The 24027-nt window shown below is 44.4% G+C and overlaps 3 protein-coding genes and 2 pseudogenes across 6 annotated transcripts in view; 2 read left to right on the top strand and 3 right to left on the bottom strand.

Moving 5' to 3' along the window:
* The window catches only part of LOC100975751 (UDP-glucuronosyltransferase 1A1), a 140355-nt gene that overhangs the window by 24792 nt on the left and 91536 nt on the right, over positions 1–24027 (bottom strand). Inside the window, exon 1 of one of the 4 annotated variants that reach the window (XM_008965704.5) lies at positions 387–1253. The exons of the other annotated variants lie outside the window; for them this stretch is intronic. Within the exon in view, the coding sequence (XP_008963952.2) occupies positions 387–1253 (867 nt within the window). Of the gene's footprint in view, positions 1–386; positions 1254–24027 lie in introns of those variants that run through there. 4 annotated transcript variants of the gene reach the window in all.
* On the top strand, positions 4531–5258 carry LOC129397318 (dnaJ homolog subfamily B member 3-like; annotated as a pseudogene).
* LOC129397348 (UDP-glucuronosyltransferase 1A3-like) lies at positions 10219–12547 on the bottom strand. Its single transcript, XM_055109422.1, has 2 exons — positions 11681–12547; positions 10219–10380 (listed from the first exon to the last, which is right to left on the bottom strand). The coding sequence occupies exons 1-2, from the start codon at positions 12545–12547 to the stop codon at positions 10219–10221; spliced, it is 1029 nt and encodes a 342-aa protein (XP_054965397.1).
* On the top strand, positions 15825–16552 carry LOC117979488 (dnaJ homolog subfamily B member 3-like; annotated as a pseudogene).
* LOC117979277 (UDP-glucuronosyltransferase 1A3-like) lies at positions 21516–23844 on the bottom strand. The gene is made up of 2 exons (XM_034953832.2): positions 22978–23844; positions 21516–21677 (listed from the first exon to the last, which is right to left on the bottom strand). The coding sequence occupies exons 1-2, from the start codon at positions 23842–23844 to the stop codon at positions 21516–21518; spliced, it is 1029 nt and encodes a 342-aa protein (XP_034809723.2).

The following is a 24027-nucleotide window of genomic DNA, read 5'->3' as shown; positions in this document are numbered from 1 at the left end:
CATCATCTTTCCCCTGAAAATTATGCAAACAAAAAATCCAGGATGGGTCAAGTCTCAATGTAGTGTCCCTGCTCCTTCCCAATGAAGGACATGCACAACCATGAAGATGGTGCCTTTACAAACGAACAGTCTCCATGAGTCACATCAGTCCTAGTCCACCCTTTGATAAACATTCATGTCTGCCTCTTCTTCCTCTCATTGACCATTTAAAACCTGAAATACGCTACTAGAGACCCCTTAACAGTTTATCTCACTGAAGGCTATTACGACAAGCAGAAATAAAAGCACCAGAAAGATAAGTAGATATGGAAGCCATTGTAAGTAAATACAATTTTTAAAAACTGTTTTGCCTGGAACATTGATTGGATGAAGGCACGAACACCGACCTGAGATAGTGGCTTCCTGTTGGCACAGTTGATGCCCCCAATGAAGACCATGTTGGGCATGATCGGCCTGGGGTATTCCATCACAAAGTCCCATCGGAACAGCCACACAGATGCATGGCTGAGAAGATCCACCACTGACACCTCCCTCTGAAAAAGCTCAGAGGCAAGGCTTGCATAAGGAGCAGAAAGAGCATGGCAAAGGTAGGACAAGGCCAGAGGGTAGAGCATGTTCTTGACCCTTTGCAGGAATGTCATGTGGTCTGAATTGGTCGTTAGTAACTTAGGAATATAGGAGTAAGGATTTGGACACTGTGTGCCCTTAAAGTCTAAATCACATGGAATGTTCCTTAAGAAAAAAACAGCAGGAATCGACAGGTACTTAGCCAGCACTGCCCCGCAGAGATAAATGGGGTCTATTAAAACCACATCGAAGGAAGTAGCATTCAGGTGCCTGATCAGGGCCTCATTATGCAGTAGCTCCACACAAGACCTATGAAGGACCAAAGACGAATTTTTCAAAATTGCCATACTTTTAGAAAATGTCTTCAGAAAATGTTCTGTTTCAAAGTACAGTTGAGTGTGGCCCAGCACAAGGCGATCAAATTCATCCTGGGTCCATGAAATGGCATAAGTTGTCAGGGTGAAAAATTTCTCCTCTTTGATGTGCATATTCACCTCTGGGGTGAGGACCACCGCCTGGTGGCCTCTGGCATGGAGCTCCCGCACGGCCTCCCGCATGCTGAGCCAGTGGCTGCCATCGATGGGTACCACCAGCACCTTCCCACTCTCAGCCCAGGGCTGGACACTGAGAAGGAGTAGCACTCCTGTGGCCAGCTGCAGCAGGGGAACCTGGGGTCCTGTGGCCATCTCAGCAGAAGACACGGACAGCTGACTGTCCACCCCACGCTGTGCCTCCTACATTTGTTTTCTTCATCTTAATTACCTTGTCACTGAGCCACTTAGCAAATCATCATGTAATTGGAAGATAGAGTGCTCTCCTCCTAGTTAATTATTACCGATTAACCAATCATTGTCTTTCATTATGGGTCCCACTTTGGGAAAGACTGATCACTCCTATCTTGAAAAACTCATCTGACCCTGCACTCGCTCTGGGGAACATCCAAGTTCAAGCTCTTGTTTCTCATCCAATTCCCAACAAAGGCCTGTGGAAACCCATTTCATGTCACAGCCTCCTACTTCTCTGTTAACCACGTTTATCAGGCTGCAGCTGAGGTCTGAGAGGTCCCCAATAGTGGTAGGCAATAGTAGGCAATCCACATTCACGCTCATGAATTACTACTAAGCAATCCAATTAATCTCTGCTTTGGAACCAAAGCAGAATCCATTGCTAATTCCCTTATCCACCAAATATTTATGGAACGTGTGAGCCCTACCTACTATGCTAGGAACTAGGGACAGAAAGCCAAGTTAGAAATGGTCCTTGCCTGAAAGGAGGGGTCCGGTGAACAGAGACAAACTCACAACTAGGCAATTACAGGGTGTGGTGCTCTAGGGGCTAAGAAATCACACAGCAGGGCAGCAATATGATGGTCTTGCTTTGGGGGCTACTAAAGAGTGACATGTCCATGGAAAGTGTTTCTGGAACCCTTTTGAAGGTACTTTCTTTTTAAGCTGAAGACATAAGTTAATAGGCCACCATGGGACACACTCCCAGCTCCTTTCATCAAATCAGAATGAAGGGACTTGTTACTAAAGGAGCAACATAAACATGTCCATTGCCCTGTAGATCATCTACAGGGCCCTCCAAAGGAAACAAAGCCACCTTCCTTGAATCCCCACAGCATTTTGTTCTGTTCTGCCTTGTATCTTTTAGCAGTTTGCATATGTGTCCTTGCTATCAGAGTATAGCTATATCCTATACATATATTCCTTACAGGCAAGATTTTGGCTTTGGATCCTGCTATCACTCAGGTGCCAGTCCACGGTTTTGCAGACAGTAAGCACTCTGGACATGTTTCTGTATAGAAGTGACTCCTCTTCTCTTTTCGTTCTAGACCCTGCATCCAAGCCAGCAAGTAAGTGCTGAATCTGGATGTTTCTACCACTGTCTCTCAGAGCCAGCTGTCATGGTCCCATTTCAGGGCCCCAGTCCCCCAGTTGCCCAACCCCCAGCTGTCCCTTCTGAATCACTGCCTCAGCTGCTCCCTGAAAAACCCCACCCCACCAACACTTCTGGAACCTTGGTCAGCAGCTTCCTGGGCACAGAAGAAAATTCAGAGTCCTCTGCCTTGCTCTCAAAACTCTGGGATAGACCCCAGCCCCCCTGTCTAAGCTCATTCCTCCTCTCCAGCCCTTCTGCTTGCCCCCTCCCTCTGCCTCTTACCCTCCAGCCATTCTGGATCACTTGTTGTTCTCCAAACTTGCTTTGATGTTCCCAAATTGCTTTGTTCACACTGAACTCTACCCTCGGCCAGCTTTCTATGTCTGTTCATTGTGTGCTTACCAAGTGCCAAGTCCGGGTCTCAGGTTATGTCACTAGAGGCTATATAAACTTAGAAGTTTGTTCTGGTGACATAACACATCCCCATTAGACCTAATACCCTATAGGAACTCTTAGAATGTTCTTTGGTTAATCATTTTCCCCTTAGAACTGAGTGACCTTTACTAGTGTATTGCCTCACAATTTATCAAAGAAAAGAATCCAGTGTCAAAAAGAGAATAAGGAGGTGAAGAGAACTCAGATCTCAAAAAAAGTCCCCCCAAAATTCATCGTCATGATATAGCAGTTCTAGTGGAAATAATCATTGCATCCCACGTTTATCCCCAGTGCTATACACATGGCCTGCAAGTCTTAATGGTTTCGATACAGTAAATAGTGCTGTATTTCCTTTTGTCTGAGAGGATCTCCCTGGTTGTTTTAGCAGTCAAGAAAAGTGAATAACATGCACATTTGACCCTCCATATACTTGGGCTTCACATCTGCAGATTCAGCCAACAGCAGATTGAAAATATTTGGGGGGAACAGCAATGAAAAAAACCAGTACAAATAATACAAATAAAAAACCAATACTGTAAAACAACTATTTACATAGCATTTACATTTATTAGGTACAAGTAATCAAGAGATGACTAGAGGTTTAAAGGAGGATATGGGTAGGTTATATACAAATACTGTGCCATTTTATAAAAGGAGCTTGAGCATCTAGATTTTGGTATGGAGAGGAGGGTTGTCCTAAACTAATCCCTTCAGAATACCAGGGACTACTCTGCTAGACTAGCGATTCTCAAAGTATGAGCCAGGAAATCCTAGGGATCCCCAAGAATTTTTCAGGAGAATTTTGCAAAGTCAAAACTATTTCCGTAATAATGTTACTTGATTTTCTCATTGTCATTCTCCCACAAGTGTACAGTGGAGTTTTCCAGAAGCTACATGGGGGATGTGTAATATCACAATAGATAGAATGCAGAAGCTGACATGAGAATCCACCTCTCTATAGAGCCAAGTACTAAAGAGAGATGCAAAAACTGTAAAACGATGCCACTCTTCTCACTACATTTTGTCTCAATAAAAGTTAAATAAAAATATGATTTGCTATTGGGTCATGGGTTTATTCTTACTAAATTGCCCAATTAATATGTCTTTTTAATTCTGTTTTAATCTCTAATGCAGTACGTATGATAGATATAATCCCCATGAACAAAAGCAATTGGGCACCGGGGCTGGAACGTTAGAGAACCGCAGTCCTAAACAACAGGATGTCTTCAGCCCCGGTCAGACTAAACTCACTCCCACCACCCTCTTCCCTCCTGTGGCCGAGGAAAAAGACTGATATAAAGCCTACTTTAAGAAAAACAGTTCTTCAGGCAGCCAAAGTCAAGGCCCTCTCTTTTCCCCAACCTCTTTTTCCCATCCTTTTTGGAGACCATGGCTGGTTGGGGGCCGGAGTGGGCGGGGCCTGGTCTTGGAGCCTCACAGAGCCTCACAGAAAGCAGAGCCAGTCCCAGGAGCACTGCATCCTGGGATGCGAGGCGCTCATAGGCTTCGGCCAATGAGATGTGGCTGCGTCATAAGGGGCGGCCCTCCAGGCGGCCCAGGTCGCCGAGCACTCGGGCCTGCGCCTGGGTGCTGGCAGCCTTGCCGCTCGCTGCGCCAGTGCCTGGTGGGCCGTTCTGGCCATCCAGCATGGTGGACTACTACGAGGTGCTGGGCGTACCCCGATAGGCCTCATCCAAGGCCATCAAGAAGGCGTACCGCAAGCTGGCGCTTAAGTGGCACCCCGACAAAAACCCCGAGAACAGGGAGGAAGCGGAGAGGAGATTCAAGCAGGTGGCTGAGGCCTACGAGGTGTTGTCGGACGCCTAGAAACGCGATATCTATGACCGCTATGGCGAGGCGAGGGCGGAGGGCGGCTGCGCAGGCGGCAGGCCCTTCGAGGACCCCTTCGAGTATGTCTTCAGCTTCCGTGACCCCGCCGAGGTCTTCAGGGAGTTCTTTGGCGGCCGGGACCCATTCTCCTTTGACCTCTTGGGAAACCCGCTGGAGAATATTTTGGGGGGTCAGAGGAACTCCCTGGGAAGCAGAAGCAGAGGGTCTGCACCCCTTTTCTCTGCCTTCAGTGAATTTCCAGCTTTTGAGGGTGGTTTTTCTTCTTTTGATACAGGATTTCGTTCCTTTGGCTCCCTGGGAAGTGGGGGCCTTTCTTCCTTCTGCATGTCCTACGGTAGTGATGGGATAGGCAGCTTCAAGTCCATGTCGACTTCCACTGAAATAGTTGATGGCAAAAAAATCACCACCAAGAGAATCATTGAGAATGGCCAAGAAAGGGTGGAAGTGGAGGAAGATGGAGAGTTGAGTTAAAGTCCTTCCTAATAAATAGCAAAGAGCAGTTACTCCGCATTGACACCAAGTAATTCCAGTCCACATTTGACTTTAAGCACATCTGGAGGAATAGCGGACTTTTTTTAGGATTGAAAGTGAACTTTACTTTCAGAACAACTGTACCCAAGAATTTATAAACACTTTATGCCAATGCCTGTCTTTATTGTTGGGACTACACGGATAGGACCTCTGTTTGTCTTTCGATCATTGTAAATATCTGTATGCAATTTGCTATTTATTAAACTTAAGCCTGAGGCAGACAATGATTATTTCCTAGTGCTAGGACAGAATGTTCATCTCAGCACTTTGAGCCTTACCTTTTTCCGTTGGGAAAGTGTGAGCCAGGTGGTTTGCTCTAAATCATTTGACTTCAATGTTTTACTGTGTGGTGGTGAAATCTATGAATATATTAATACTCTGGCTTAATTTAATGATGGCTTTTAATTGCACATAAATGCTCGTGATGTAGGAAGAGTTGACCATTATTTAGATAAAAGGTTAAACCCAGGCTTTATAAAAGCAGGTAAACCTGGCAAAGTGGATGCATTCGTTTCCTATCATGGCTGTAACAAATTACCCAAACTTGGTGGCTTAAAACAACACACGTTATTCTCTTAATATTTTGGAGGTCAGACATTTGAATCCCATATCACTGAGCTGAAATCGGTGTAAGAAGCATGTTCCTTCTGAAGGCTGAGGACAGACCTTGGGGTTATGTGGTTGGTCAATGATATACTAGGACTGTCTTCAGCCCTAACGTGGTTCTCCAACTATGGTAGGTCCTGGAAATGTAAAAAAAAGCGTTTCCAAAGGGCCACGCAAAACTATCCTATTGCTGTGCTTGGGGCATATCAAATTAGGTTGATGAAAGCCAAGTGCATCTGTAATATTGTTTGGGTGAGGCACCATACACACAATTGAGAAAGTACCTTTGTGTTGGCACGGGTTATGCCCCAAATGAAGACCTTTTGGGGCATATTGCCTTGGGGTAGTCCATCACAAAGGGTCCCATCTTCTAGGGTCACCTCTGAGGAAAAGTTTGCATGAGAGCAAAAGGGCAACAACTAGACAGGCTGAAAAAAATTAAGAGCAGCATGCTGGTAATTTTTTTACAGAAAAATCATGGCCTGAACACGTCATTAACCAACAAATACTGTGACAATCTGCATGGAATGGCACCCAAGTAATAAACAGCAGGAAAATGGCAGTCAGCTGGCACCATCCCACAGGGGCACACGGGGTCTCACACTGAACTCTGAAATCAACATGCCCAAGGTGCCTGGGTAGTTGTTTCTTAAATAATAACTATACAAGAAGTATCAGAATAAGACAGACTGTCAGGGCTTTTGAAAAATGAGTTCATTTTTTAGTGATCCGGATAAGGGAACTTACATATGTGAAGATACTCACTGAGTAGTTTGCTGGGGATGGGTTTGCTTATGGAGCCGTTCAGGAATAAAAGGAGTTTTGAGGTGGGAGGAAGGCATGGGAACAGTTTCATGGTAGTTTTTTGTGTTGTAAATCACCACTCTGGGTAGGATAGAATGAGTGGGTTTGTATCTACACAATTGGTTACATAAATCCCATTGTTCAGTGGTCAGCAAAGAGTGGCGTACCAGTGTCACTCAGAGGTGGATCTGTAACAACGCTGGCTAGTTTTAACAGTTGAAAGCTAACACAAAGTTCAAATTTTGATATATCCTAGATTACTGATGTCATAAATGGGAAGTGTTCCTTCTACAGAAGTGTAAAGCTTGTTTGGTTATTGTTTGTTTGTTTGTTTTAGAGACAGGGTCTCTCTCTGTAGCTGTTGCCTAGGCAAGATCATACCTCACTAGTAAACATGAATTTCTGGGCTCAAGTGATCCTTCCTCCTCAGCATTCCCAGTAACTGAGACAACAGCTACCACACCTAGCTAATGTTTTTTTTTTTAAATCTTGTAGAGATGGGAATGATGTTGACCCACTATGTTGTCCCAGCAAGAGCATTTTATTTAAAGAATTTTTAGAATTCAAAAATCGCTTTTTAAAATGTCTCATCTCAAAAACATAACACTGCTAGAGGCCTATATGTGGGTATTCATCTTTTATAAAAGGGTTCGATAAATCAGGTTTTCAGAATGGAAAAAGGGGCATTTCCTCTGTTGCAAAGATGACCCTCTTGAGACCCCTAAAATGAATTTCCTCCATGGAAACACTTGTTCCTTCTCACCAAGCACACCAGGCAAGGAAAGGCATGACCCTGTGAGCCCCAAGAGACCTGGAGTCCTGTGACCATCGCCGTAGGGTCCAAAAAACCAAAATGCCAGATATTTTTTCTGGCTGGAGTTCAACACAGCTGATTTTAGTTCAGCTTACATCACACACTGGAAAGCATCTAGAAGAGGGAATGATCCTTTCTGTCCATCATCTTCTTCTCCTCTGATTCTACTTTCTGTCTCCAAACAGGTAGAGAGACTTCCCCATCTTGGGAAATCATTCACACAACAGCTTACCTTTCTAGGAATTTCTAATTCCACTTTCTCATCAACTTTCTCAATAAATGCAGATTCATTTCCTTTTCTCAGACTCTCCTTTAAACCCTTTCAGTATAACTTCAATCACCACCAATCTTGTATTAGTCTGTTCTCACACTGCTATAAAGACATACCCAAGACGGGGTAATTTATAAAAGACAAAGGTTTAAATGACTCAGTTCCACATGGCTGGGGAGGCCTCAGGAAACTTACAATCATGACAGAAGGTGAGAGATAAGCAAAGTCATGTCTCACATGGCAGCAAGCAAGAGAGAAACAGAGAGGAAGAGTTCACTTGTGAGTGAAGGAGGAAGAGCCCCTTATAAAACCATCAGCTCTCATTAGAATTCACTCAGTAGGATGAGAACAGCAAGGGGGAAACTGCACACATGATCCAATCACCTCCCACCAGGTCCCATCCTTAACACATGGGAATTATGGAGATTACAATTTGAGATGAGATTTGGGTGGAAACACAGAGTCAAACCATATCATTCTGCCCTCTGGCCCCTCCCAAATCTCATGTCTTTTCACATTTCAAAACCAATCGTGCCTTCCCAACAATCTTCCAAAGTCTTAACTCATTTCAGCACTAGCTCAAAAGTCCATAGTCCAAAGTCTTATCTGAGACAAGGCAAGTCCCTTCCCCCTATGAGCCTGTAAAATCAAAAGTTAGTAACTTCCAAGACACAATGGGGGTACAGAAATTGGGTAAATATTCCCATTCCAAATGGGAGAAACTGGCCAAAAAAGGGGGCTACAGGCCCCATGCAAGTCCAAAACCAGGCAGGGCAGTCATTAAATCTTAAAGCTCCAAAATTATCTCCTTTAACTTCATGTCTCATATCTAGGTCATGCTGATGCCAGAAGTGGGCTCCCACAGTCTCAGGCAACTTGGACACTGTGGCTTGCAGGGTAAAGCCCTCCTCCTGGCTGCCTTCAGAGGCTGGCATTGAGTGTCTGTGTCTTTTCCAGGCACACAGTGCAAGCTATTGGATCTACTATTCGGGATTCTGGAGGATGGTGGCCGCCTTCTCACAACTCCACTAGGCAGTGCCCCAGTGGAGACTCTGTGTGGGGGTTCCAACCTCACATTTCTTTACCACCCTTCTCTAGCAGAGGTTCTCTATAAGGGCTCCATCCATGCAGCAAACTTCTTCCTGGACATCCAAGCATTTCCTTACATCCTCTCAAATTTATGTGGAGGTTCCCAAACCTAAATTCTTATCTTCTGTGTACCCACAGGCCCAACACTACATCGATGCTGCCAAGGCTTGAGGTTTGCACCCTCTGAAGCAATGGCCTGAGCTCTACCTTGGCCTCTTTTAGCCATGGCTGGAGCCACTGGGACACAGGGCACCAAGTCCTGAGGCTGCACACAGCAGGGGGAGCATGGACCCAGCCCACAAAACAATTTTTCCTTCCTAGGCCTCCAGGCCTGTGATGGGAGGGTCTTCTGCAAAGGTCTCTGATGTGCACTGAAGCCATTTTCCCCATTGTCTTGGCAATTAACATTTGGCTTCTCCTCACTTATGCAAATTTCTATAGCCAGTATTTCTGCAGCTGGTTTGAATTTCTCCCCATAAAATGGGTTTTTCTTTTCTACCACATGGTCAGGCTGCAAATTTTCCAAACTTTTATGCTCTGCTTCCCTTTTAAACATAAGTTCCAATTTCAGATCATCTCTCTCAAGTTCAAAGTTCCACAGATCTCTAAGGCAGGGGCAAAATGCCACCAGTCTCTTTGCTAAAGCATAGCAAGGGTGACCTTTGTTCCAGTTCCCAATAAGTTCCTCATCTCCATCTGAGACTCAGCCTGGACTTCATTGTCCACAACATTATCAGCATTTTGGTCAAAACCATTCAACAAGTCTCTAGGAAGTTCCAAACTTTCCCACATCTTCCTGTCTTCTTCTGAGCTCTCCAAACTGTTCCAACCTCTGCCTGTTACCCAGTTCCAAAGTCACTTCCACATTTTCAAGTATCTTTATAGCAGTACTCCAGTCTCCATGGCACCAATTTAATATATTAGTCCATTCTCACACTGCTATAAAGACATACCCAAGACTGGGTAACTCATAAAGGAGAGAGCTTTAATTGACTCACAGTTCCAGGTGGTTGGAGGGGGGAGCCTCAGGAAACTTATAATCCTGGCAGAAAGTGAGAGAGAGGCAAAGACATGTCTTACATGAAAGAGAGAAAGAGGAAGAGCTTGCAAGTGAAGGGACAATGGCCCCTTATAAAACCATCAGATCTCATAAGAACTCACTCACTATGATGAGAGCAGCAGGTGCGAAACTGCCCCCATGATCCAATCACCTCCCACCAGATCCTGTCCTTGACACGTGGGGACTATGGGGATTACAATTCAAGATGAGATTTGGTGGGGGATACAGAGCCAAATCATGATAAATCTAGTGTGACTTCATGTTGAGACAGAGTCAGTGGCCTCACTATTGAATACATTAGCCTGTTCTTTACCACACTCGAAAATTAGCCTTGCTAGTGTTCTCTAATTCTCTAAGGGGCATAGCAAGAGTGATCTGTGCCACAGTTCCCAATTCGTTCTGCTCCACTGAGATGACAGTGAAGTTTTGAGCAATGTAGTTAACACTAGAGAATATGTTCACATTGAAAAACTGGAAGAAAAGGGCAAGAGTCACTATTTAAATGCCATCCCGCTTTTCAACATTGTTACAAATCTAATAAACACATATTTTATAATTGAATAACTACACTGCATAAGGGGGAAAATCACCAACAAAAAAATCATGTGGTTTGATTTTAAAAAATGAAGCTTAGAGTGTTTGGCAATAATACCTATGTTAATAAAAAGAAGTACAGAAATAAAAATACAAAAGGATCAAGTCATGGAAGTTCATACGCATTCAGTGAATATGACATAAAAAGGCTGAATTCTCTCATGAAATACATGGCACACCAAGGAATAAGAAACAATATTCAGGTCCCAGAGTACCACATCAATGAACCCCAAATATTCTGGATTAAAGAAAGCTGCCTTTGAAATTGTTGGTAAAGAAGTAGATCCCACTATAGAAACTTGGAGTGGGATAGGGTGGGTTTGGTGATATGTTCAGCTTCACCTGAGAAACACTTCCCTTCTTGGACACATGTCCATTCATCACCGTCCCCAGCTTAACTGGGCTTATACGCTCACAGTTTTATCTCCTCCCTAGACCCTTCCACAATTTCTTGATAATTTCAGCATTCCAAGTAGAAGACCCAATTGACCTGCAACCAAAACTATGCCTTCCGAACTCTGAGATGTCCCCACATCATGCACCAGACCCCAAATCCTGACCAGAAAAATCTTTTGTCAGCACAGATCCCTCTCTGGAAACTGAACTCAGTGTGTAATTCTATAATCACAGACATATATCCCACGTTTGTTGCTCTACTTCCACTGAACTGAGTCAACCTCTTTAACACTTCTACTTCCTGTGAGTGCTTAGGTCTCCTGTGGTCACCTCTCTATCATTCGCAAGACGGGACCACTAAAAATTATCACATTAACAATTGTAATTTGCTGTTGCATCATCTTTCCCCTGAAAATTATGCAAACAAAAAATCCAGGATGGGTCAAGTCTCAATGTAGTGTCCCTGCTCCTTCCCAATGAAGGACATGCACAACCATGAAGATGGTGCCTTTACAAACGAACAGTCTCCATGAGTCACATCAGTCCTAGTCCACCCTTTGATAAACATTCATGTCTGCCTCTTCTTCCTCTCATTGACCATTTAAAACCTGAAATACGCTACTAGAGACCCCTTAACAGTTTATCTCACTGAAGGCTATTACGACAAGCAGAAATAAAAGCACCAGAAAGATAAGTAGATATGGAAGCCATTGTAAGTAAATACAATTTTTAAAAACTGTTTTGCCTGGAACATTGATTGGATGAAGGCACGAACACCGACCTGAGATAGTGGCCTCCTGTTGGCACAGTTGATGCCCCCAATGAAGACCATGTTGGGCATGATCGGCCTGGGGTATTCCATCACAAAGTCCCATCGGAACAGCCACACAGATGCATGGCTGAGAAGATCCACCACTGACACCTCCCTCTGAAAAAGCTCAGAGGCAAGGCTTGCATAAGGAGCAGAAAGAGCATGGCAAAGGTAGGACAAGGCCAGAGGGTAGAGCATGTTCTTGACCCTTTGCAGGAATGTCATGTGGTCTGAATTGGTCGTTAGTAACTTAGGAATATAGGAGTAAGGATTTGGACACTGTGTGCCCTTAAAGTCTAAATCACATGGAATGTTCCTTAAGAAAAAAACAGCAGGAATCGACAGGTACTTAGCCAGCACTGCCCCGCAGAGATAAATGGGGTCTATTAAAACCACATCGAAGGAAGTAGCATTCAGGTGCCTGATCAGGGCCTCATTATGCAGTAGCTCCACACAAGACCTATGAAGGACCAAAGACGAATTTTTCAAAATTGCCATACTTTTAGAAAATGTCTTCAGAAAATGTTCTGTTTCAAAGTACAGTTGAGTGTGGCCCAGCACAAGGCGATCAAATTCATCCTGGGTCCATGAAATGGCATAAGTTGTCAGGGTGAAAAATTTCTCCTCTTTGATGTGCATATTCACCTCTGGGGTGAGGACCACCGCCTGGTGGCCTCTGGCATGGAGCTCCCGCACGGCCTCCCGCATGCTGAGCCAGTGGCTGCCATCGATGGGTACCACCAGCACCTTCCCACTCTCAGCCCAGGGCTGGACACTGAGAAGGAGTAGCACTCCTGTGGCCAGCTGCAGCAGGGGAACCTGGGGTCCTGTGGCCATCTCAGCAGAAGACACGGACAGCTGACTGTCCACCCCACGCTGTGCCTCCTACATTTGTTTTCTTCATCTTAATTACCTTGTCACTGAGCCACTTAGCAAATCATCATGTAATTGGAAGATAGAGTGCTCTCCTCCTAGTTAATTATTACCGATTAACCAATCATTGTCTTTCATTATGGGTCCCACTTTGGGAAAGACTGATCACTCCTATCTTGAAAAACTCATCTGACCCTGCACTCGCTCTGGGGAACATCCAAGTTCAAGCTCTTGTTTCTCATCCAATTCCCAACAAAGGCCTGTGGAAACCCATTTCATGTCACAGCCTCCTACTTCTCTGTTAACCACGTTTATCAGGCTGCAGCTGAGGTCTGAGAGGTCCCCAATAGTGGTAGGCAATAGTAGGCAATCCACATTCACGCTCATGAATTACTACTAAGCAATCCAATTAATCTCTGCTTTGGAACCAAAGCAGAATCCATTGCTAATTCCCTTATCCACCAAATATTTATGGAACGTGTGAGCCCTACCTACTATGCTAGGAACTAGGGACAGAAAGCCAAGTTAGAAATGGTCCTTGCCTGAAAGGAGGGGTCCGGTGAACAGAGACAAACTCACAACTAGGCAATTACAGGGTGTGGTGCTCTAGGGGCTAAGAAATCACACAGCAGGGCAGCAATATGATGGTCTTGCTTTGGGGGCTACTAAAGAGTGACATGTCCATGGAAAGTGTTTCTGGAACCCTTTTGAAGGTACTTTCTTTTTAAGCTGAAGACATAAGTTAATAGGCCACCATGGGACACACTCCCAGCTCCTTTCATCAAATCAGAATGAAGGGACTTGTTACTAAAGGAGCAACATAAACATGTCCATTGCCCTGTAGATCATCTACAGGGCCCTCCAAAGGAAACAAAGCCACCTTCCTTGAATCCCCACAGCATTTTGTTCTGTTCTGCCTTGTATCTTTTAGCAGTTTGCATATGTGTCCTTGCTATCAGAGTATAGCTATATCCTATACATATATTCCTTACAGGCAAGATTTTGGCTTTGGATCCTGCTATCACTCAGGTGCCAGTCCACGGTTTTGCAGACAGTAAGCACTCTGGACATGTTTCTGTATAGAAGTGACTCCTCTTCTCTTTTCGTTCTAGACCCTGCATCCAAGCCAGCAAGTAAGTGCTGAATCTGGATGTTTCTACCACTGTCTCTCAGAGCCAGCTGTCATGGTCCCATTTCAGGGCCCCAGTCCCCCAGTTGCCCAACCCCCAGCTGTCCCTTCTGAATCACTGCCTCAGCTGCTCCCTGAAAAACCCCACCCCACCAACACTTCTGGAACCTTGGTCAGCAGCTTCCTGGGCACAGAAGAAAATTCAGAGTCCTCTGCCTTGCTCTCAAAACTCTGGGATAGACCCCAGCCCCCCTGTCTAAGCTCATTCCTCCTCTCCAGCCCTTCTGCTTGCCCCCTCCCTCTGCCTCTTACCCTCCAGCCATTCTGGATCACTTGTTGTTCTCCAAACTTGCTTTGATGTTCCCAAATTGCTTTGTTCACACTGAACTCTACCCTCGGCCAGCTTTCTATGACTGTTCATTGCGTGCTTACCAAGTGCCAAGTCCGGGTCTCAGGTTATGTCACTAGAGGCTATATAAACTTAGAAGTTTGTTCTGGTGACATAACACATCCCCATTAGACCTAATACCCTATAGGAACTCTTAGAATGTTCTTTGGTTAATCATTTTCCCCTTAGAACTGAGTGACCTTTACTAGTGTATTGCCTCACAATTTATCAAAGAAAAGAATCCAGTGTCAAAAAGAGAATAAGGAGGTGAAGAGAACTCAGATCTCAAAAAAAGTCCCCCCAAAATTCATCGTCATGATATAGCAGTTCTAGTGGAAATAATCATTGCATCCCACGTTTATCCCCAGTGCTATACACATGGCCTGCAAGTCTTAATGGTTTCGATACAGTAAATAGTGCTGTATTTCCTTTTGTCTGAGAGGATCTCCCTGGTTGTTTTAGCAGTCAAGAAAAGTGAATAACATGCACATTTGACCCTCCATATACTTGGGCTTCACATCTGCAGATTCAGCCAACAGCAGATTGAAAATATTTGGGGGGAACAGCAATGAAAAAAACCAGTACAAATAATACAAATAAAAAACCAATACTGTAAAACAACTATTTACATAGCATTTACATTTATTAGGTACAAGTAATCAAGAGATGACTAGAGGTTTAAAGGAGGATATGGGTAGGTTATATACAAATACTGTGCCATTTTATAAAAGGAGCTTGAGCATCTAGATTTTGGTATGGAGAGGAGGGTTGTCCTAAACTAATCCCTTCAGAATACCAGGGACTACTCTGCTAGACTAGCGATTCTCAAAGTATGAGCCAGGAAATCCTAGGGATCCCCAAGAATTTTTCAGGAGAATTTTGCAAAGTCAAAACTATTTCCGTAATAATGTTACTTGATTTTCTCATTGTCATTCTCCCACAAGTGTACAGTGGAGTTTTCCAGAAGCTACATGGGGGATGTGTAATATCACAATAGATAGAATGCAGAAGCTGACATGAGAATCCACCTCTCTATAGAGCCAAGTACTAAAGAGAGATGCAAAAACTGTAAAACGATGCCACTCTTCTCACTACATTTTGTCTCAATAAAAGTTAAATAAAAATATGATTTGCTATTGGGTCATGGGTTTATTCTTACTAAATTGCCCAATTAATATGTCTTTTTAATTCTGTTTTAATCTCTAATGCAGTACGTATGATAGATATAATCCCCATGAACAAAAGCAATTGGGCACCGGGGCTGGAACGTTAGAGAACCGCAGTCCTAAACAACAGGATGTCTTCAGCCCCGGTCAGACTAAACTCACTCCCACCACCCTCTTCCCTCCTGTGGCCGAGGAAAAAGACTGATATAAAGCCTACTTTAAGAAAAACAGTTCTTCAGGCAGCCAAAGTCAAGGCCCTCTCTTTTCCCCAACCTCTTTTTCCCATCCTTTTTGGAGACCATGGCTGGTTGGGGGCCGGAGTGGGCGGGGCCTGGTCTTGGAGCCTCACAGAGCCTCACAGAAAGCAGAGCCAGTCCCAGGAGCACTGCATCCTGGGATGCGAGGCGCTCATAGGCTTCGGCCAATGAGATGTGGCTGCGTCATAAGGGGCGTCCCTCCAGGCGGCCCAGGTCGCCGAGCACTCGGGCCTGCGCCTGGGTGCTGGCAGCCTTGCCGCTCGCTGTGCCAGTGCCTGGTGGGCCGTTCTGGCCATCCAGCATGGTGGACTACTACGAGGTGCTGGGCGTACCCCGATAGGCCTCGTCCGAGGGTATCAAGAAGGTGTACCGCAAGCTGGCGCTTAAGTGGCACCCCGACAAAAACCCCGAGGACAGGGAGGAAGCGGAGAGAAGATTCAAGCAGGTGGCTGAGGCCTACGAGGTGTTGTCGGACGCCTAGAAACGCGATATCTATGACCGCTATGGCGAGGCGAGGGCGGAGGGCGGCTGCGCAGGCGGCAGGCCCTTCGAGGACCCCTTCGAGTACGTCTTCAGCTTCCGCGACCCCGCCGAGGTCTTCAGGGAGTTCTTTGGCGGCCGGGACCCATTCTCCTTTGACCTCTTGGGAAACCCGCTGGAGAATATTTTGGGGGGTCAGAGGAACTCCCTGGGAAGCAGAAGCAGAGGGTCTGCACCCCTTTTCTCTGCCTTCAGTGAATTTCCAGCTTTTGAGGGTGGTTTTTCTTCTTTTGATACAGGATTTCGTTCCTTTGGCTCCCTGGGAAGTGGGGGCCTTTCTTCCTTCTGCATGTCCTACGGTAGTGATGGGATAGGCAGCTTCAAGTCCATGTCGACTTCCACTGAAATAGTTGATGGCAAAAAAATCACCACCAAGAGAATCATTGAGAATGGCCAAGAAAGGGTGGAAGTGGAGGAAGATGGAGAGTTGAGTTAATGTCCTTCCTAATAAATAGCAAAGAGCAGTTACTCCGCATTGACACCAAGTAATTCCAGTCCACATTTGACTTTAAGCACATCTGGAGGAATAGCGGACTTTTTTTAGGATTGAAAGTGAACTTTACTTTCAGAACAACTGTACCCAAGAATTTATAAACACTTTATGCCAATGCCTGTCTTTATTGTTGGGACTACACGGATAGGACCTCTGTTTGTCTTTCGATCATTGTAAATATCTGTATGCAATTTGCTATTTATTAAACTTAAGCCTGAGGCAGACAATGATTATTTCCTAGTGCTAGGACAGAATGTTCATCTCAGCACTTTGAGCCTTACCTTTTTCCGTTGGGAAAGTGTGAGCCAGGTGGTTTGCTCTAAATCATTTGACTTCAATGTTTTACTGTGTGGTGGTGAAATCTATGAATATATTAATACTCTGGCTTAATTTAATGATGGCTTTTAATTGCACATAAATGCTCGTGATGTAGGAAGAGTTGACCATTATTTAGATAAAAGGTTAAACCCAGGCTTTATAAAAGCAGGTAAACCTGGCAAAGTGGATGCATTCGTTTCCTATCATGGCTGTAACAAATTACCCAAACTTGGTGGCTTAAAACAACACACGTTATTCTCTTAATATTTTGGAGGTCAGACATTTGAATCCCATATCACTGAGCTGAAATCGGTGTAAGAAGCATGTTCCTTCTGAAGGCTGAGGACAGACCTTGGGGTTATGTGGTTGGTCAATGATATACTAGGACTGTCTTCAGCCCTAACGTGGTTCTCCAACTATGGTAGGTCCTGGAAATGTAAAAAAAAGCGTTTCCAAAGGGCCACGCAAAACTATCCTATTGCTGTGCTTGGGGCATATCAAATTAGGTTGATGAAAGCCAAGTGCATCTGTAATATTGTTTGGGTGAGGCACCATACACACAATTGAGAAAGTACCTTTGTGTTGGCACGGGTTATGCCCCAAATGAAGACCTTTTGGGGCATATTGCCTTGGGGTAGTCCATCACAAAGGGTCCCATCTTCTAGGGTCACCTCTGAGGAAAAGTTTGCATGAGAGCAAAAGGGCAACAACTAGACAGGCTGAAAAAAATTAAGAGCAGCATGCTGGTAATTTTTTTACAGAAAAATCATGGCCTGAACACGTCATTAACCAACAAATACTGTGACAATCTGCATGGAATGGCACCCAAGTAATAAACAGCAGGAAAATGGCAGTCAGCTGGCACCATCCCACAGGGGCACACGGGGTCTCACACTGAACTCTGAAATCAACATGCCCAAGGTGCCTGGGTAGTTGCTTCTTAAATAATAACTATACAAGAAGTATCAGAATAAGACAGACTGTCAGGGCTTTTGAAAAATGAGTTCATTTTTTAGTGATCCGGATAAGGGAACTTACATATGTGAAGATACTCACTGAGTAGTTTGCTGGGGATGGGTTTGCTTATGGAGCCGTTCAGGAATAAAAGGAGTTTTGAGGTGGGAGGAAGGCATGGGAACAGTTTCATGGTAGTTTTTTGTGTTGTAAATCACCACTCTGGGTAGGATAGAATGAGTGGGTTTGTATCTACACAATTGGTTACATAAATCCCATTGTTCAGTGGTCAGCAAAGAGTGGCGTACCAGTGTCACTCAGAGGTGGATCTGTAACAACGCTGGCTAGTTTTAACAGTTGAAAGCTAACACAAAGTTCAAATTTTGATATATCCTAGATTACTGATGTCATAAATGGGAAGTGTTCCTTCTACAGAAGTGTAAAGCTTGTTTGGTTATTGTTTGTTTGTTTGTTTTAGAGACAGGGTCTCTCTCTGTAGCTGTTGCCTAGGCAAGATCATACCTCACTAGTAAACATGAATTTCTGGGCTCAAGTGATCCTTCCTCCTCAGCATTCCCAGTAACTGAGACAACAGCTACCACACCTAGCTAATGTTTTTTTTTTTTTTAATCTTGTAGAGATGGGAATGATGTTGACCCACTATGTTGTCCCAGCAAGAGCATTTTATTTAAAGAATTTTTAGAATTCAAAAATCGCTTTTTAAAATGTCTCATCTCAAAAACATAACACTGCTAGAGGCCTATATGTGGGTATTCATCTTTTATAAAAGGGTTCGATAAATCAGGTTTTCAGAATGGAAAAAGGGGCATTTCCTCTGTTGCAAAGATGACCCTCTTGAGACCCCTAAAATGAATTTCCTCCATGGAAACACTTGTTCCTTCTCACCAAGCACACCAGGCAAGGAAAGGCATGACCCTGTGAGCCCCAAGAGACCTGGAGTCCTGTGACCATCGCCGTAGGGTCCAAAAAACCAAAATGCCAGATATTTTTTCTGGCTGGAGTTCAACACAGCTGATTTTAGTTCAGCTTACATCACACACTGGAAAGCATCTAGAAGAGGGAATGATCCTTTCTGTCCATCATCTTCTTCTCCTCTGATTCTACTTTCTGTCTCCAAACAGGTAGAGAGACTTCCCCATCTTGGGAAATCATTCACACAACAGCTTACCTTTCTAGGAATTTCTAATTCCACTTTCTCATCAACTTTCTCAATAAATGCAGATTCATTTCCTTTTCTCAGACTCTCCTTTAAACCCTTTCAGTATAACTTCAATCACCACCAATCTTGTATTAGTCTGTTCTCACACTGCTATAAAGACATACCCAAGACGGGGTAATTTATAAAAGACAAAGGTTTAAATGACTCAGTTCCACATGGCTGGGGAGGCCTCAGGAAACTTACAATCATGACAGAAGGTGAGAGATAAGCAAAGTCATGTCTCACATGGCAGCAAGCAAGAGAGAAACAGAGAGGAAGAGTTCACTTGTGAGTGAAGGAGGAAGAGCCCCTTATAAAACCATCAGCTCTCATTAGAATTCACTCAGTAGGATGAGAACAGCAAGGGGGAAACTGCACACATGATCCAATCACCTCCCACCAGGTCCCATCCTTAACACATGGGAATTATGGAGATTACAATTTGAGATGAGATTTGGGTGGAAACACAGAGTCAAACCATATCATTCTGCCCTCTGGCCCCTCCCAAATCTCATGTCTTTTCACATTTCAAAACCAATCGTGCCTTCCCAACAATCTTCCAAAGTCTTAACTCATTTCAGCACTAGCTCAAAAGTCCATAGTCCAAAGTCTTATCTGAGACAAGGCAAGTCCCTTCCCCCTATGAGCCTGTAAAATCAAAAGTTAGTAACTTCCAAGACACAATGGGGGTACAGAAATTGGGTAAATATTCCCATTCCAAATGGGAGAAACTGGCCAAAAAAAGGGGGCTACAGGCCCCATGCAAGTCCAAAACCAGGCAGGGCAGTCATTAAATCTTAAAGCTCCAAAATTATCTCCTTTAACTTCATGTCTCATATCTAGGTCATGCTGATGCCAGAAGTGGGCTCCCACAGTCTCAGGCAACTTGGACACTGTGGCTTGCAGGGTAAAGCCCTCCTCCTGGCTGCCTTCAGAGGCTGGCATTGAGTGTCTGTGTCTTTTCCAGGCACACAGTGCAAGCTATTGGATCTACTATTCGGGATTCTGGAGGATGGTGGCCGCCTTCTCACAACTCCACTAGGCAGTGCCCCAGTGGAGACTCTGTGTGGGGGTTCCAACCTCACATTTCTTTACCACCCTTCTCTAGCAGAGGTTCTCTATAAGGGCTCCATCCATGCAGCAAACTTCTTCCTGGACATCCAAGCATTTCCTTACATCCTCTCAAATTTATGTGGAGGTTCCCAAACCTAAATTCTTATCTTCTGTGTACCCACAGGCCCAACACTACATCGATGCTGCCAAGGCTTGAGGTTTGCACCCTCTGAAGCAATGGCCTGAGCTCTACCTTGGCCTCTTTTAGCCATGGCTGGAGCCACTGGGACACAGGGCACCAAGTCCTGAGGCTGCACACAGCAGGGGGAGCATGGACCCAGCCCACAAAACAATTTTTCCTTCCTAGGCCTCCAGGCCTGTGATGGGAGGGTCTTCTGCAAAGGTCTCTGATGTGCACTGAAGCCATTTTCCCCATTGTCTTGGCAATTAACATTTGGCTTCTCCTCACTTATGCAAATTTCTATAGCCAGTATTTCTGCAGCTGGTTTGAATTTCTCCCCATAAAATGGGTTTTTCTTTTCTACCACATGGTCAGGCTGCAAATTTTCCAAACTTTTATGCTCTGCTTCCCTTTTAAACATAAGTTCCAATTTCAGATCATCTCTCTCAAGTTCAAAGTTCCACAGATCTCTAAGGCAGGGGCAAAATGCCACCAGTCTCTTTGCTAAAGCATAGCAAGGGTGACCTTTGTTCCAGTTCCCAATAAGTTCCTCATCTCCATCTGAGATTCAGCCTGGACTTCATTGTCCACAACATTATCAGCATTTTGGTCAAAACCATTCAACAAGTCTCTAGGAAGTTCCAAACTTTCCCACATCTTCCTGTCTTCTTCTGAGCTCTCCAAACTGTTCCAACCTCTGCCTGTTACCCAGTTCCAAAGTCACTTCCACATTTTCAAGTATCTTTATAGCAGTACTCCAGTCTCCATGGCACCAATTTAATATATTAGTCCATTCTCACACTGCTATAAAGACATACCCAAGACTGGGTAACTCATAAAGGAGAGAGCTTTAATTGACTCACAGTTCCAGGTGGTTGGAGGGGGGAGCCTCAGGAAACTTATAATCCTGGCAGAAAGTGAGAGAGAGGCAAAGACATGTCTTACATGAAAGAGAGAAAGAGGAAGAGCTTGCAAGTGAAGGGACAATGGCCCCTTATAAAACCATCAGATCTCATAAGAACTCACTCACTATGATGAGAGCAGCAGGTGCGAAACTGCCCCCATGATCCAATCACCTCCCACCAGATCCTGTCCTTGACACGTGGGGACTATGGGGATTACAATTCAAGATGAGATTTGGTGGGGGATACAGAGCCAAATCATGATAAATCTAGTGTGACTTCATGTTGAGACAGAGTCAGTGGCCTCACTATTGAATACATTAGCCTGTTCTTTACCACACTCGAAAATTAGCCTTGCTAGTGTTCTCTAATTCTCTAAGGGGCATAGCAAGAGTGATCTGTGCCACAGTTCCCAATTCGTTCTGCTCCACTGAGATGACAGTGAAGTTTTGAGCAATGTAGTTAACACTAGAGAATATGTTCACATTGAAAAACTGGAAGAAAAGGGCAAGAGTCACTATTTAAATGCCATCCCGCTTTTCAACATTGTTACAAATCTAATAAACACATATTTTATAATTGAATAACTACACTGCATAAGGGGGAAAATCACCAATAAAAAAATCATGTGGTTTGATTTTAAAAAATGAAGCTTAGAGTGTTTGGCAATAATACCTATGTTAATAAAAAGAAGTACAGAAATAAAAATACAAAAGGATCAAGTCATGGAAGTTCATACGCATTCAGTGAATATGACATAAAAAGGCTGAATTCTCTCATGAAATACATGGCACACCAAGGAATAAGAAACAATATTCAGGTCCCAGAGTACCACATCAATGAACCCCAAATATTCTGGATTAAAGAAAGCTGCCTTTGAAATTGTTGGTAAAGAAGTAGATCCCACTATAGAAACTTGGAGTGGGATAGGGTGGGTTTGGTGATATGTTCAGCTTCACCTGAGAAACACTTCCCTTCTTGGACACATGTCCATTCATCACCGTCCCCAGCTTAACTGGGCTTATACGCTCACAGTTTTATCTCCTCCCTAGACCCTTCCACAATTTCTTGATAATTTCAGCATTCCAAGTAGAAGACCCAATTGACCTGCAACCAAAACTATGCCTTCCGAACTCTGAGATGTCCCCACATCATGCACCAGACCCCAAATCCTGACCAGAAAAATCTTTTGTCAGCACAGATCCCTCTCTGGAAACTGAACTCAGTGTGTAATTCTATAATCACAGACATATATCCCACGTTTGTTGCTCTACTTCCACTGAACTGAGTCAACCTCTTTAACACTTCTACTTCCTGTGAGTGCTTAGGTCTCCTGTGGTCACCTCTCTATCATTCGCAAGACGGGACCACTAAAAATTATCACATTAACAATTGTAATTTGCTGTTGCATCATCTTTCCCCTGAAAATTATGCAAACAAAAAATCCAGGATGGGTCAAGTCTCAATGTAGTGTCCCTGCTCCTTCCCAATGAAGGACATGCACAACCATGAAGATGGTGCCTTTACAAACGAACAGTCTCCATGAGTCACATCAGTCCTAGTCCACCCTTTGATAAACATTCATGTCTGCCTCTTCTTCCTCTCATTGACCATTTAAAACCTGAAATACGCTACTAGAGACCCCTTAACAGTTTATCTCACTGAAGGCTATTACGACAAGCAGAAATAAAAGCACCAGAAAGATAAGTAGATATGGAAGCCATTGTAAGTAAATACAATTTTTAAAAACTGTTTTGCCTGGAACATTGATTGGATGAAGGCACGAACACCGACCTGAGATAGTGGCTTCCTGTTGGCACAGTTGATGCCCCCAATGAAGACCATGTTGGGCATGATCGGCCTGGGGTATTCCATCACAAAGTCCCATCGGAACAGCCACACAGATGCATGGCTGAGAAGATCCACCACTGACACCTCCCTCTGAAAAAGCTCAGAGGCAAGGCTTGCATAAGGAGCAGAAAGAGCATGGCAAAGGTAGGACAAGGCCAGAGGGTAGAGCATGTTCTTGACCCTTTGCAGGAATGTCATGTGGTCTGAATTGGTTGTTAGTAACTTAGGAATATAGGAGTAAGGATTTGGACACTGTGTGCCCTTAAAGTCTAAATCACATGGAATGTTCCTTAAGAAAAAAACAGCAGGAATCGACAGGTACTTAGCCAGCACTGCCCCGCAGAGATAAATGGGGTCTATTAAAACCACATCGAAGGAAGTAGCATTCAGGTGCCTGATCAGGGCCTCATTATGCAGTAGCTCCACACAAGACCTATGAAGGACCAAAGACGAATTTTTCAAAATTGCCATACTTTTAGAAAATGTCTTCAGAAAATGTTCTGTTTCAAAGTACAGTTGAGTGTGGCCCAGCACAAGGCGATCAAATTCATCCTGGGTCCATGAAATGGCATAAGTTGTCAGGGTGAAAAATTTCTCCTCTTTGATGTGCATATTCACCTCTGGGGTGAGGACCACCGCCTGGTGGCCTCTGGCATGGAGCTCCCGCACGGCCTCCCGCATGCTGAGCCAGTGGCTGCCATCGATGGGTACCACCAGCACCTTCCCACTCTCAGCCCAGGGCTGGACACTGAGAAGGAGTAGCACTCCTGTGGCCAGCTGCAGCAGGGGAACCTGGGGTCCTGTGGCCATCTCAGCAGAAGACACGGATGGCTGACTGTCCACCCCACGCTGTGCCTCCTACATTTGTTTTCTTCATCTTAATTACCTTGTCACTGAGCCACTTAGCAAATCATCATGTAATTGGAAGATAGAGTGCTCTCCTCCTAGTTAATTATTACCGATTAACCAATCATTGTCTTTCATTATGGGTCC

The sequence above is a fragment of the Pan paniscus genome, chromosome 13 (assembly GCF_029289425.2).
Source record: "Pan paniscus chromosome 13, NHGRI_mPanPan1-v2.0_pri, whole genome shotgun sequence".
NCBI classification, from domain to species: domain Eukaryota; kingdom Metazoa; phylum Chordata; class Mammalia; order Primates; family Hominidae; genus Pan; species Pan paniscus.
This window is presented reverse-complemented; position numbering and strand designations above follow the sequence as displayed.

Bases quoted from the DNA above. Each gene is read 5' to 3' on its own strand.
- LOC117979277 (XM_034953832.2), bottom strand. From the start codon at position 23,844: ATGGCCACAGGACCCCAGGTTCCCCTGCTGCAGCTGGCCACAGGAGTG. The intron at 21,678-22,977 runs GTCGGTGTTCGT...CTTTTCTTCCAG, and splicing joins ACAGGAAGCCACTATCTCAG to TTTTTCAATGTGAACATATT.
- LOC129397348 (XM_055109422.1), bottom strand. From the start codon at position 12,547: ATGGCCACAGGACCCCAGGTTCCCCTGCTGCAGCTGGCCACAGGAGTG. The intron at 10,381-11,680 runs GTCGGTGTTCGT...CTTTTCTTCCAG, and splicing joins ACAGGAGGCCACTATCTCAG to TTTTTCAATGTGAACATATT.